This window comes from Macrotis lagotis, chromosome 8 (genome assembly GCF_037893015.1).
Source record: "Macrotis lagotis isolate mMagLag1 chromosome 8, bilby.v1.9.chrom.fasta, whole genome shotgun sequence".
NCBI lineage: Eukaryota > Metazoa > Chordata > Mammalia > Peramelemorphia > Peramelidae > Macrotis > Macrotis lagotis.
In genome coordinates this window covers 46190785-46203879 of record NC_133665.1, presented here as the reverse complement: position 1 = coordinate 46203879, position 13095 = coordinate 46190785, and the positions used below count along the sequence as shown (strand labels likewise).

The following is a 13095-nucleotide window of genomic DNA, read 5'->3' as shown; positions in this document are numbered from 1 at the left end:
GACAGTAATGTACAGTTAGTCAAGAGCAATTGGGAACTATGCAAAAGGCAATAAAATATGCATATCCTTTGATCCAGCAATACAACTACAAGGTCTGTATCCCAAAGAGATCATAAAAAAAGGAGAAAAACCCACAGGTACAAAAATATTTACAGCAACTCTTTGTAATTGTCAAGAATTGGAATTTGAGGGGAATACTCATCAGTTGGGAAATGGCTGAACAAATTATGGTATATGAATGTGATGGAGTTATTATTGTTCTGTAAGAAATCATGAGTTGGTGGACTTCAGAAAAGCCTGGAAAGACTTGCATGAATTAATGCTGACTGAAATGAGCAGAACCAGAAGAAATTGTACACATTAACAGCTACATTGTAGGATGATCAACTCTGATGCACTAGTTCTTCTCAGGACCATGATCAAAGACAATTCTAAAAACTTGTGACAAAAAATATCTACATCCAGAGAAGAAACTATGGAGTCAGAATGCAGACTAAAGCATACTATTCTAATTTTTAAAAATCTGTTTTAAATTTTTCCCTTTCATAGTTTTTCTTCCTTTTTGTTCTGATTCTTCTTTCACAACATGATTTACATGGAAATATATTTAACATAGTTATAGATGTATAACCATCGAGAGGAAAGGGAAGAAAAGGGAGAGAGAGAAAAATGTGAAACTCAAAAACCTTACCCCCAAAATGACTGTTACAAATTACTTTTGCAGGAAGTTGGAAAAATAAATAAAAAGAAAGAAAAAATAAATCATGAGTGGGTGGCCTTCAGAATAGCCTAGAAAGACTTGCAAGAACTGATGAAGAGTCAAGTGAACAAAACCAGAAGAACAATGTACACATTAACAGCAACATTGTATGATGATCAACTATGATGGACTTAACTCCTCTTAGGAGTTCAGAGATCAAGGACAATTCTAAAAGGAAAATGTCATCCACATCCAAAGAAAAAAACTACAGAGTCTGAATGAAGACCAAAGTATACTATTTTCACTATTTAGAACTTGTTTTATGCTTTTGTTTTCTTTTTCATGGTTTTTTCTCCCCTTTAATTCTGAGTCTTCTTTCACAATATGACTAAAATGGAAATATGTTCAACATGATTGTACATGTAAAAAGAAGGAGAGAAAATAATGACAGTTTTCAAATATCTGAACAATTGTCATTTGGATTAAGTAGTAGTAGAAAACCTAAGCTAAGGTGTTCCAGAGACTGAAAGCAGTACCAAAGAGTTGGGAGATATATAAGGCATTCACCAAATATTTGTTGAGTAAAAACAATGATGGATGAAAGACTAGATTTTAAAGGATGAAAGTTTCAGATCAATATAAGGAAGTCTGGAGTAATAGAAAGAATGAAATTTAAGCAGCTAGGTGGTGTAGTTCATAGAGCACAAGCCCTGGAGTCAGAAGGTCCTGAGTTCAAATCTGAGCTCAGATATGTAATAATTACCTAGCTGTGTGACCTTGGGCAAATCACTCAAACCTCATTGCTTTAAATGAATAAATTTTTTTTTAATTTAAAAAAATGATCCTGAGCAAATTACTTAACTCTCCTTTGTGACTCAATTACCTCTTCTGCAAAGTAAAGGCAATCTAATGTACTTCCCCCCTTTTATTCTTAATGGTACAGGAATTACAGCCATGACAGTTGTCAGCATACAGCAATTGTGTTTTATTTTAAAAAATGAAAGGACTACATAAATTGATCTCTCATGATTCTTCAATAGAAAAAAATTCCAAATTCTATCATACAGAAGAGCTTTCTAGCAACTTGAGTGATTTAGTTATGGAACAGGCCTGCTCACTCAAAGTTATTCATGCAAAAACTAGGAAACTGTCAGAGATGTTGTAGAAGGGACTCCTACACTTCAGTGGGTGGTTAAACTAGATGTCATCTAAGATCTATTCCAACTATTATTCTAAAGGTTGCATCAAGAGACAGCTCTTAAAATATGTAAATGCTTGAACTGAATTTTAAAAAAATAGAATCAAGTTAACTACTCAGAAAAATGCCAGACCTTCGTATTGCTAAAGGAGCAAAATGTGCTAAAAACTCAATTAAGTTTTCAAAAAAAGGCTTTGCAAAGCTGTGCAGATATACTGGCATTGAATCATTTAACAAAGCCTTAAGCAAAGTACTATGAGAAATATCACAACTACATTATTTTTTAAAAAAATAAATACCTTAAAAATGAATACTTTAATGAAGATAAAGTATTTATTCCAGTTTATTGATCCTATATAAATATTAAAAAATGAGAAAAAGTGTCAGCTTAATACTGATTATCAAAAGGAATAAAATAATCATTCAAACAATTCACACAAATCTGTGAAAATTTTAAGAGCCCTACATGCACACTAAACTCTTTTTATCATTAGAATTCCACATACTCAGTTTCAGTAAAAATTGGGAGAGATGGCATATGCTAACAAATTTAATACTTTAGTTCTATTAGAAAACTAACTATAATATTAGCTCTATACATGATGAAACAAAATAGTTTCTAAAGAATTATTATTCAGACTTTATCAGTACTACATTATATTGCCTGAATAGAAAGTTAAAAGTTCACTAGTTAAAACTAAATAGAAGGGGGAAAAAAAACACTTGACTAGCTAAACTAAACTTGTACACACAACACTCAATGCTCTATACCAACGAACCAAAATATAACGCCCAAAATGAAAATTATACATTATGTAATTTTGCTAAGGCAATCTAAAGAGAAAAGTGTAGATGAACAGGGAACTTAGATAAAGTTCAACTTTAAAAAAGGAATGGACAAAAGATGGCTGCCAAGGGAAAGACTGAAGATAAATACAAAATGTGGAATAGTACTAAAAGAACAGTGTCAAAAATTTTGAAGTTCACAATGAATTGAGGTTGATGAAGAAAAATATTGCAAATAAAAAGTAAGATTTTCTTAAAACTTTATGGGAGGATGGTGCAATGGTCCTGGAGTCAGGAGGACTTGAGTCCAAATATGGCTTCAGACACTTAATAATCACCTAGCTGTGTGACCCTGGGCAAGTCACTTTAACCCCATTGCCTTGCAAAAATAAAAAAAAAATACTTTATGAGAAAAGAAGAGAGTGAAAGAAAGAACAAAACTGCTGCTTCGAGGTAGAAGGGACGATGCTATAGAACGATAAAAGACTACAGTTGTTCGACTTTAATCTTCTCTAAAGAAAAAAATTATATATCAAAGAGATATGGATGGAAAATTAAGTAGAACAATCATAAAGGATTGTAAGGGATACATATATACATACATATAATATATATGGAAAGATCTGCACTGAAAGTCACATGTCAGAAGATTCAGAGAGAGAGGTCCCAAGCATGTTCTCTAGACCTTTGATTTAAGTGAGGATACAGACAAGAGTAGAACAGAATAAAAAAGGTATGAATGCATTTCAATCTACACCAAAAGAGGGATTATCAACACTGAAGAGATCACAAATTTATTCAAATATTAAGGAAGAAAGATCTTTGGAAACAGAATAAATATGGATAACAAGAAGCTGAAATTCTAGGTAGTTGGGAAATAACAGATTTTCTGATTGCTAAATAAGTTTGAATCAATACATACAGATGAAAAATATACCAAGATTGCAAAATGTTTATTATTATTAAGGTCTAAGGCCAGATTTGAACTCAGGTCCTCCTGACTCCAGAGCCAGTGCTCTATCTACTCTGCCACCTAGCTGCCCCAAAGTAAATAGAAGTTTATGAAGAAGAAGAGAGCTCAAACCTGGTCTGTTTCTTACTATATCAATGACCTTGAAAAGTCACTTCATCTCAACCCAGGTACTCCTGACTCCAGGGCCAGTGCTTTATCCACTATGCCACCTAGCCACCCCCACTTATTCATTTCAAATACATATCTTTCAATAAAAAAAAAAGCCCAGGGATGCTTATTCAACAAATTTAATAAACAGCCTCAAAAAGTATCACTCTAATAAGCCTCAGAGGCAGGAATTTTACTGACATAAATTCAACTTGTCTAGAGAAATGGTGGCTTGAACTTGGTTCCTGATAAGGGAAAACCAGAACACAAAACAACTATTAGATTGGTGTATAATTCTCCAAAAATTTAGTCTTTTCCCACACATAATAAATATAAATGTGGTGATATTAGATAGTATATAATATATAAAAATATAAGAAATTATGAAGGTTAGAATGGCAAAAATTTTAATAAACATGATAAAACACAATGTCAACTGGATGTAGGGGAAAAGACACTCTAATATATCATAAACCAAGCCAACAAATTAAAATAGCTAGCATTTAAATTGTACTTTAAGATTAATAAAATCTTATAAAACAAATATCTGATTTTCTCCTCACAACAACCAAGGGAGGGGAGGAGAGTGTTAGAAATTTTTTTTTTATTCCTATTTTACAGATAAGCAAACTGGGACTGAGAAAGATTAAGTGACTTAACCATGGTCATATATCTAGTAGCTATCTGAAGGAGAATTTGATCATAGGGTTTACTATTCCTTAGTTCAGCATTCTATTCATTAAGCCACTAGCTACCTCAAAAATGTTATGGAAAAGCAGTAAAAGTCACAAAAGTGATTATGACTTTATACCCAGCAATTCTATAAAAAAGAAACAAAGTACTTAATTGTATAAAAATATTCTTGGCCATTCTATTTGTAATTTTTAAAAAATGAAAATAAACTTCATGATCAACAAAGAATGGCAGAATTTTTGCTATACTGCAATACATTATAGTGCTGTAAAAATCAGAGTAACTAATACTCTATTAGTGAAGCTTAAAAGGAAGAAACACAAGTCAAAAAAGAGGAACTTCTAAGAGACTTGGAAAAAGACATAAAACAAAAAAATAGTTTACATGTTTAGTTAATGTTCTAGTTTGTCAAAGGCTAAAGGTTTTACATATTTCATTGTTTATTATGCTTTTTGTTTATAGATATTCAGTTTAAAATTTTAAAAAGTTTAAATAAAGTAAAAAGCTTGGGGAAACCAGGCATGAAGAGTTCTTTTACTCAAAGCTATGTTTGAGATTTAGTATTATCTTGGTCATAAGAACACAGGAAGTACTACCTCTCTAAAGTTCATGAGGGAATGCAATCACTAAGAAGATTGGGGATTAAAGTATGTGCCTATAGGAGCAGATCTGTTAAAATCATTACTTATTAGGAAAAATATTGATGGTTCAATGGTTCGTCTTTCTATTATATAAAAGTCAGTCTATATGACTCTTCTTATGAAAGACAAATAAATGGAGAGAAAGAGACATATGAAGATAAAAATATAGATACACACACATACCCCTATTCAACTTTAATCCATGTATGTATGTGTATGTAAAAGCACACCTACATAGACAACTATCAAATTATTTGGGATGTTGCATATTTGGGATGTTAAGTGGGAAGAGCAAAGACTAACATCATTAGATTAATAGTATGCTTATGGGATTTTATCTTATCAAACTTTCTACAAGAAATGGACAAAAATCATGGATTTTTTAAAGGCAGAAAGAACCTCAAAGATAACCTAGTCCAGTCCCCTCAGTTTATCGATGAAGTAAACTAAGACCTAAATATGTTAAGTGTCTTATACAAGGACATACAGATAACAAATGGCAAGTTGATATCCTCCAATATCAAATCCTATATTTTACTTTACAATATATTAGCAACAAAGTGCTTAAATTAATAATGTCATTTTTCCATTGATGATGTCTATTCTTCATTTTCAAAGAAGACCATGACATCAGGGAAGTGATACCATGACAAGCATATGAACTGGATTCGAATGAGGTGGGTGCTGTGCTAGGTCACCAACCTCACTTTCTCCTCCAGAGTCATCTGGGTTCAGTGGCCAGATAAGAATCAGGACAACTGGAGATAGATCTGGATGCAAGGCAATCAGGGTTTAAATAACTTGCCCAAGGTCACATAGCTAGTAAGTGGCAAGTGTCTGAATCTGGATTCGAATTCCCATTCTCCTGACTCCAAGGTCATTACTCTATCACTGCCTCACCTAGCTTCATCTTAAATTAAAAGAAAGCAAATTTTTTTTTCAGGGGGAGAGGGCCACAAAAGTAACTGTTTCAATAGCAGATTCTATGTCCCTAAAAGTTTTCAAAAGAATGTCATTTACATAATAATTACCTTATATTTGTGTTCAAAGAGATTTTGTGAAAAGAGCTTTTGTGACCCTAGAAGCTGAATAAGTAGAAGTGGCATACTATATATGCTAAAATAGGAACGCATACCAAAATAAAACATCCAAATATAGTAAACCTCAAAAAGTAAAAGTGAATTTTACAAATATATTAATGTACTTTTACTTGCCTAGTACAAAAGATTCTTCTGAATGTAATTCCTGGATTGGTTTTGATAGAGAAGATTTGGCTCTGTGGAAAAAAAGGACAAGGGAAAAAATAAATATCTTATTTACATAGAAAAGTCCAAGACTGTCATAAAGAGTGGCCCTCTATTGGAAGCAAGGAAAACTTCACTGTATTAAAAAAGGATCACTCCAAAGGGTTCTCTCATTTGTCTTAGCTCTCAGCAAGCACAGAAAAGGGTGACTGCTTAGATTAACTAAAATAACACTGGAGTAACAAATCACACCTTAATTAACATAAAGGGTTTATGCTTTAAAATGTCCATAATTACTTTAACAAATGTTTTCTAACTGCATTTTTGTTTTTCAAAAACACTTCTATCTTCTTTAAAAAAATCTGTCAATTCTCCTGGATTTCTTTAAACATTTTGCTTTCTCTCTGAATATGGAGAAGACTAACCCCCTCTCCACAATAATAAAATAAAACACAAAACCAAAAACCACAGTAACACATGTCTTGAATAAAAGGTACATCTAAACAATCATCAAGTTCTGACCATTTTCTGTTCAATCAATGGAAGTACATTCAATCCCTGCTGGCCTTTTTCTCTCTCTCCAACTAAATTCAATTCTATGAATGTGACCATGCATGGTCCCTGCTTTTATTCCTTTCCCTAGACCTCTGGACAGTTGATCTTTCACAAAATACAAATGCAGTTATCTTGCATAATTATTTTTTAATATTCATCTATATACTTTTTTGTCCTCTCAGAAATGTATTATTTTAGGAACTATTCATTCTTCTAGTTTATTCAACTAAGCTATTGAAGATTAAACTAATTTCATATTCTATAAGAGAAGTACTTTACACCTCATTTCTTTCTTACCTAGCCTTAATCACTAAATGGGCATTGTCTCAGTCAAAGTGAACCCTGGGAAAGACCTTAGCTTTAAAAAGTCAAGGTCTCTCACTGTATCTGGGGTCAAGGTCATGTAAGTCCTGATCCATCTCTGACCACTGGACCCAGATAGCTCTGGAAGAGAAAGTGAGGCTTGGTGACTTTGCATAGCACCCCTCACTTAAATCCAATTCACTTGCATGTCATGACATCACATCCTTGATGTCATGGTCCTCTTCAGGAATGAAGGACCAAAACTCATCCAACCTTTCTGGAGAGAAATTTGGAACTATGCCCAAAGGGCAAAAAAAATGTGTATACCCTTTGATCCAGCAATACCACTACTGGGTCTATACCCTGAACAAATGATGAAAAAGGGTAAAAACATCACTTGTGGGGCAGCTAGGTGGCGTAGTGGATAAAGCATCAGCCTTGGAGTCAGGAGTACCTGGGTTCAAATCTGGTCTCAGACACTTAATAATTACCTAGCGATGTGGCCTTGGGCAAGCCACTTAACCCCATTTGCCTTGCAAAAACCTAAAAAAAAAAAATCACTTGTACAAAAATATTCATAGCAGCCCTGTTTGTGGTGGCAAAGAATTAGAAATCAAGTAAATGTCTTTCAATTGGGGAATGGCTTAGCAAACTGTGGTATATGTATGTCACGGAACACTATTGTTCTATTAGAAACCAGGAGGGATGGGAATTCAGGGAAGCCTAGAGGGATTTGCATGAACTGATGCTGAGCGAGATGAGCAGAACCAGAAAAATATTATATACACTAAAAATAACATAGGGGCAATAATCAACTTTGATGACTTGCTCATTCCATCAGTGCAACAATCAGGGACAATTTTGGGCTGTCTGTAATTGAGAATACCATCTGTATACAGAGAAAGGACTGTGGAGTTTCAAAAAAGACCAAGGACTATTACCTTTAATTTAGGGGGAAAAAAACCTGATATACTATTGTCTGTTCTTGCTATCTCTTATATTTTATGTTTCTTCCATTCAATTTGGATCAATGTATACCATGGAAACAATGTAAAGACTGACAAATTGCCTTCTGTGGAGGGGTAGGGGGAAGGAAGTAAGATCAGGGGAAAAACTGTAAAATTCAAAATAAATAAAATCCTTTAAAAAAAAAAGAAGTATTTTAGGGGAAGCTAGGTGGCACAGTGGATAAAGCACTGGCCCTGGAGTCAGGAGTACTTGAGTTCCAATCCGGCTTCAGACACTTAATAATTACCTAGCTGTGTGGCCTTGGGCAAGCCACTTAACCCCATTGCCTTGCCAAAAAATCTAAAAAAAAAGATGACAATGATTTATAGATCTTGATAGAATATTAAAGATTTGCATCAAGGGCAAACAAAATACCAGAAAATGTCATAATTCAACAATGGAGGGAAAGGAAAGGTAAAACAGGGACTGCCTAGCACATTTTAAAAAGGTTCCTATCCCAAATAGTTAAAAAAAAAAATTGGCAATTAAGCTCTAATTAAAAGTGATTTGTGTGGGCGGCTAGGTGTAGTTTATAAAGCACTGGCCTTGGAGTCAGGAGTACCTGAGTTCAAATCCGGCTTCAGACACTTAATAATTACCTAGCTGTGTGGCCTTGGGCAAGCCACTTAACCCAGTTTGCCTTGCAAAAACCTAAAAAAAAAGTGATTTGTGGGGTAGCTAAATGATGCAGTGGATAGAGTCCCAGGTCTGCAGTCAAAAAGATCTGAGTTTATGGGGCAGCTAGGTGGTGCAGTGGATAGAGCACCAGCCCTGGAGTCAGGAGTACCTGAGTTCAAATATGGCCTCAGACACTTAATAATTGCCTAGCTGTGTGGCCTTGGGCAAGCCACTTAACCCCATTGTCTTGCAAAAAGCCTAAAAAAAAAAAATCTGAGTTCAAATATGACCTCAGACACTTGGTAGCTGTATAACCCTGGGCAAGTCATTTAACCCTATATTCCTCAGTTCCTCATCTATAAATTTGGGACGCACTGGAGAAGAAAACAGCAACCACTCCAGTATTTTTATCATAAAAACTCCAAGGATTTTGACCACAGGGGTCATGTAGAGTCAGAGATTGACCAACTGAATAACAACAAAAGAAATTTAGATATTTCTAAATAGTTCTTACCCAGAGTAATAGTTCCAAATTCTCCTCCCTCCTCAAATTTTCTATAACTTCCTCTCCCCCTCTTCAGCAGAGGATTCTACCTCTCATTCATTCATTCATTCATTCATTTATTTTACGTTTTTTGCAAGGTAAATGAGGTTAAGTGGCTTACCCAAGGCCACACAGCTAGGCAATTATTAAAGTGTCTGAAGCCGGATTTGAACTCAGATACTCCTGACTCCAGGGCCGGTGCTCTATCCACTGTGTGACCTAGCCACCCCTCTACCTCTACTTTAAGGAGAAAACAGAGGCCATACGGTCACTGCATTTCATCTTCCCTATTCTTACCTCTTTTGTTTCAGTCCTTGAAAAATAAAAGAGCTAAACAATGCTTTATATTCTGCAAAGTCCTTTGTAGATATCTCACTAGATCATTACAACTTTTGAGAGAAGTACTTACCACTAGTATTATTGTACAGATGAGGAAACTAAGATTCAATTTCTCTGCTGTACAATGCGAAGAGCCATCTTCTGGTCAGACTTTTATATAAATCATCCCCTGTCCCTAGGATCCACTTTTTTCTCCCTATCTCTTGGAAATTCTTGCCTTCCCTAACGGTTCAGTTCAGAGACACTCTCTCCTCTGGGAAACCCTCCCTGATTTGCTCTCTTGTTCATGCTCTTTCAACTCAGTTTTCCTTCAACCATTAATCATTTTCAGAATAGATTCTACAGTAAAATAAGTTCTTTATTAATGACAGGGGCTATTTTATGTCTTAACTGCCCCAGCATCTAACATGGTGACTTAATAAACACTATCTGAAGTGAACTGACTCCCTCACTGACATCCAGATTTGGGATCTAAATTCAGTGTCTCCTGACTCCAAGTAAAATACTCTATTCAGTTTTCCACCCTGCTCATCTTTGCTAAGGCCAGTTCTACTCTTTGTGCTCTCGATCCAATTCTTTCCGATCTCCGGCTCTTGAAAGACAGTATGGTATAGTGAATAAAATATTGAGCCTTAAGTCAAGACCTAGGTTCAAATCCTGCCTCTGACACTTACAAAAAATTTGACCATGGAAAAATCACTTAATCTTTGTGAGCATCATATTCTTCATATGTAAAATGAAGGGGTTGAATCAGATAATCTTTAAAAGTCCTTTCTAGCTTGAAATTCCCTTTCATTATTAATGAGAGCCTACCTGCTCTTTTGAGTATTCTCTCTTACTCACTTCTCTTAGCTGACCTTGTTCTTAAACATTTACCATAAGGTTACTGTCATATTTTTTTCTTCTTTTTACAATCAAATTTACTGAGAAGTTATTTTTATTTGCTGGTTATACTTCAGTAATCAACCAACAAATATTTATTAAGATCCAAATTGTGGCAGGCTCTATAGAAACGCAACAAAAATGAAAGCACCTCTATCCTCAATAAGTTTATATTCTACCCTAATAAGTCCTCACTGATTATCATTGTCCTTGAAATCTAGTTTTCAACATTATAAATGAAATTCCAGGTTATCTCATAAGTGTTAAATCAATTCCCTATTCCTACTCCCTTAGAAATTTCATTACCTTTCAGTTCTTGTTATTCTGCTTTCTGGCCTTCCTCCCTGTAGTACTAATTCTTCTCAGTTTCCTTTGCTGAATAATCATCCATCTCCCATTTCCTAGGCATAAAGATGTCCTACTCATCAAGGGTTAGCCATGGACTCTCTTCTCTATATGCTATCCATTGGTGATCTCATCAAGTCTTAGGGATTCAATTATATATATATCCATTCCATTTCCATATTTTTCCTATTTTTTATTGGGGTTTCCTCTATTTTTCCAGACATAACATCTTGTAAAAATTAAGACATCTTTGATTCTTTTTTCTCTAACATCCTCATCTTGACCCTCTATATCCAATCAGCTGCCAAATATTATTGATTCTACCTCTGCAATATCTCTAGAATTCATTATCTTACATCTCCCCCACCCCCCCAAATATATTTCCTGGAGAGCTCTGAGTCTCAGTTAGTCTTTCCTGATAGTGAGAATAATTCTGCCTCTGCCACATCCTTCTGTAAGTTCAGGTCCAAAGTAAGTCTATTCCTTCCTCCCCTGAAGAACACTTGAAGAAAATTATCTCCTTTACAGGCTAAACATTCTCAATTTTACCACTAGATTCTCTTATGGTAAAATCTCAAGATTTTTCAACATTCAGATCACTCTACATCTTATCAATGTCCTGCCTAAAATACAGCAATAAGAAAAGAAAATTCTAGATGATACATGACTTGAGCAATGTACAATGGATTGCTTCCTTATACTGAATATTATTATTAGCCTTAATTCATTTTGATATTAGTTTTTATGATTACCATATCACACCAATGATTTATATTTCACTTAAAATCCATTAAACCTTCAAATCTTTTCCGGATGAACTAGTATCTTATGACACTTTCCTTATTCTATTATTATGCACATTTTTATATATGATTATATAATTATATGTAATATTAAATTACATACAAATATAATTGTGTTATATGTGTATATAAATGTGTATGAGAGAGAACTTCTATAGTTCTTTAAAACTCATTATGTTTCATTTCTAGATACACCAGGAAAGTGTTTTGATCTGGAACAAATGGTAAGGATTCATAATCAGACAGTATCCTATGTGTTGTACCTGCACCAGTATAGTTATAAGCTCCTTGAAGGAAGAAATTATTTTGTCCTTGGATCCTCTGCAGGGATATGGTAAGTACTTAATAAATACCGAAGTGAATTAATTTAAGTAAGGAAATGTGTTTTTTAAGAATATCTTATTTTCCTACAATAATGGATAGAAGAGGGCGGCTAGGTGGCGCAGTGGATAAAGCACTGGCCCTGAAGTCTGGAATACCTGGGTTCAAATCCAGTCTCAGACACTTAATAATTACCTAGCTGTGTGGCCTTGGGCAAGCCACTTAACCCCATTCGCCTTGCAAAAAAAAGCCAAAAAATAATAATAATGGGTAGATGAGAGGTTACTGTAACGCTTATATCTGAGTCCAAATAACAAAAACAATCAAAACTAAATGTTGTGAATTATAATGACCAAGTTTTCCAAAGAAAAAATATGAGAAGGCACCTTCCTTGAAGAGGTGTAGGACTACAGGTATAGAACACTGCATATAATGATATTTATTGAACATGCTGATTAGTTTTACTGAACTGCCTTTTGTTTTTTTTGTCATTATTAGAAGGGATGGCTCTCTGAGAGGTACAGGGAAGAAAGATACATTGGAAAATGTAGTCAATGTATAAATGGCAATAATTTTTCTTAAATCTTACATTCCCTAATTTTCAGTTTTTCATTTGTTTTTAGATACTGTAGAAATTTGCTTGAAAATAAAACTTTTTCATTACTATAATTGTAATGACCAAGTTTTGTACCAAAGAAAGATGAACCTCTATCTCTTTTTTGCCAAGATGACAGACTACATTCTATGAAACTTGTATGATGCACCTGTTAGTTTTGTTGAAATGTTTTTCCCGCTCTTAAAAAAAATTATTTGGTACAAAGGACAATTCTCTGAGCAGGAGAGTGAAGAGAAATAAATTGGAAATGAACAAGATGTTATAAAAATTTCAATAAAAATTTAAAAATAAAAAGAAATACAAAGTTTTCCAATCTTTTATGCTTAGTTTCCCCAATCTTCATTTAAAATTAGCTAACAACTTTGCACAAATTTATCTT

At 34.2% G+C, this 13095-nt stretch overlaps 1 protein-coding gene across 1 annotated transcript in view; it reads right to left on the bottom strand.

Moving 5' to 3' along the window:
* The window catches only part of LCMT1 (leucine carboxyl methyltransferase 1), a 92571-nt gene that overhangs the window by 67034 nt on the left and 12442 nt on the right, over nt 1–13095 (bottom strand). Inside the window, exon 5 of the mRNA XM_074196809.1 lies at nt 6353–6414. Coding sequence (XP_074052910.1) covers nt 6353–6414 — 62 coding nt within the window. The remainder of the gene's footprint in view (nt 1–6352; nt 6415–13095) is intronic.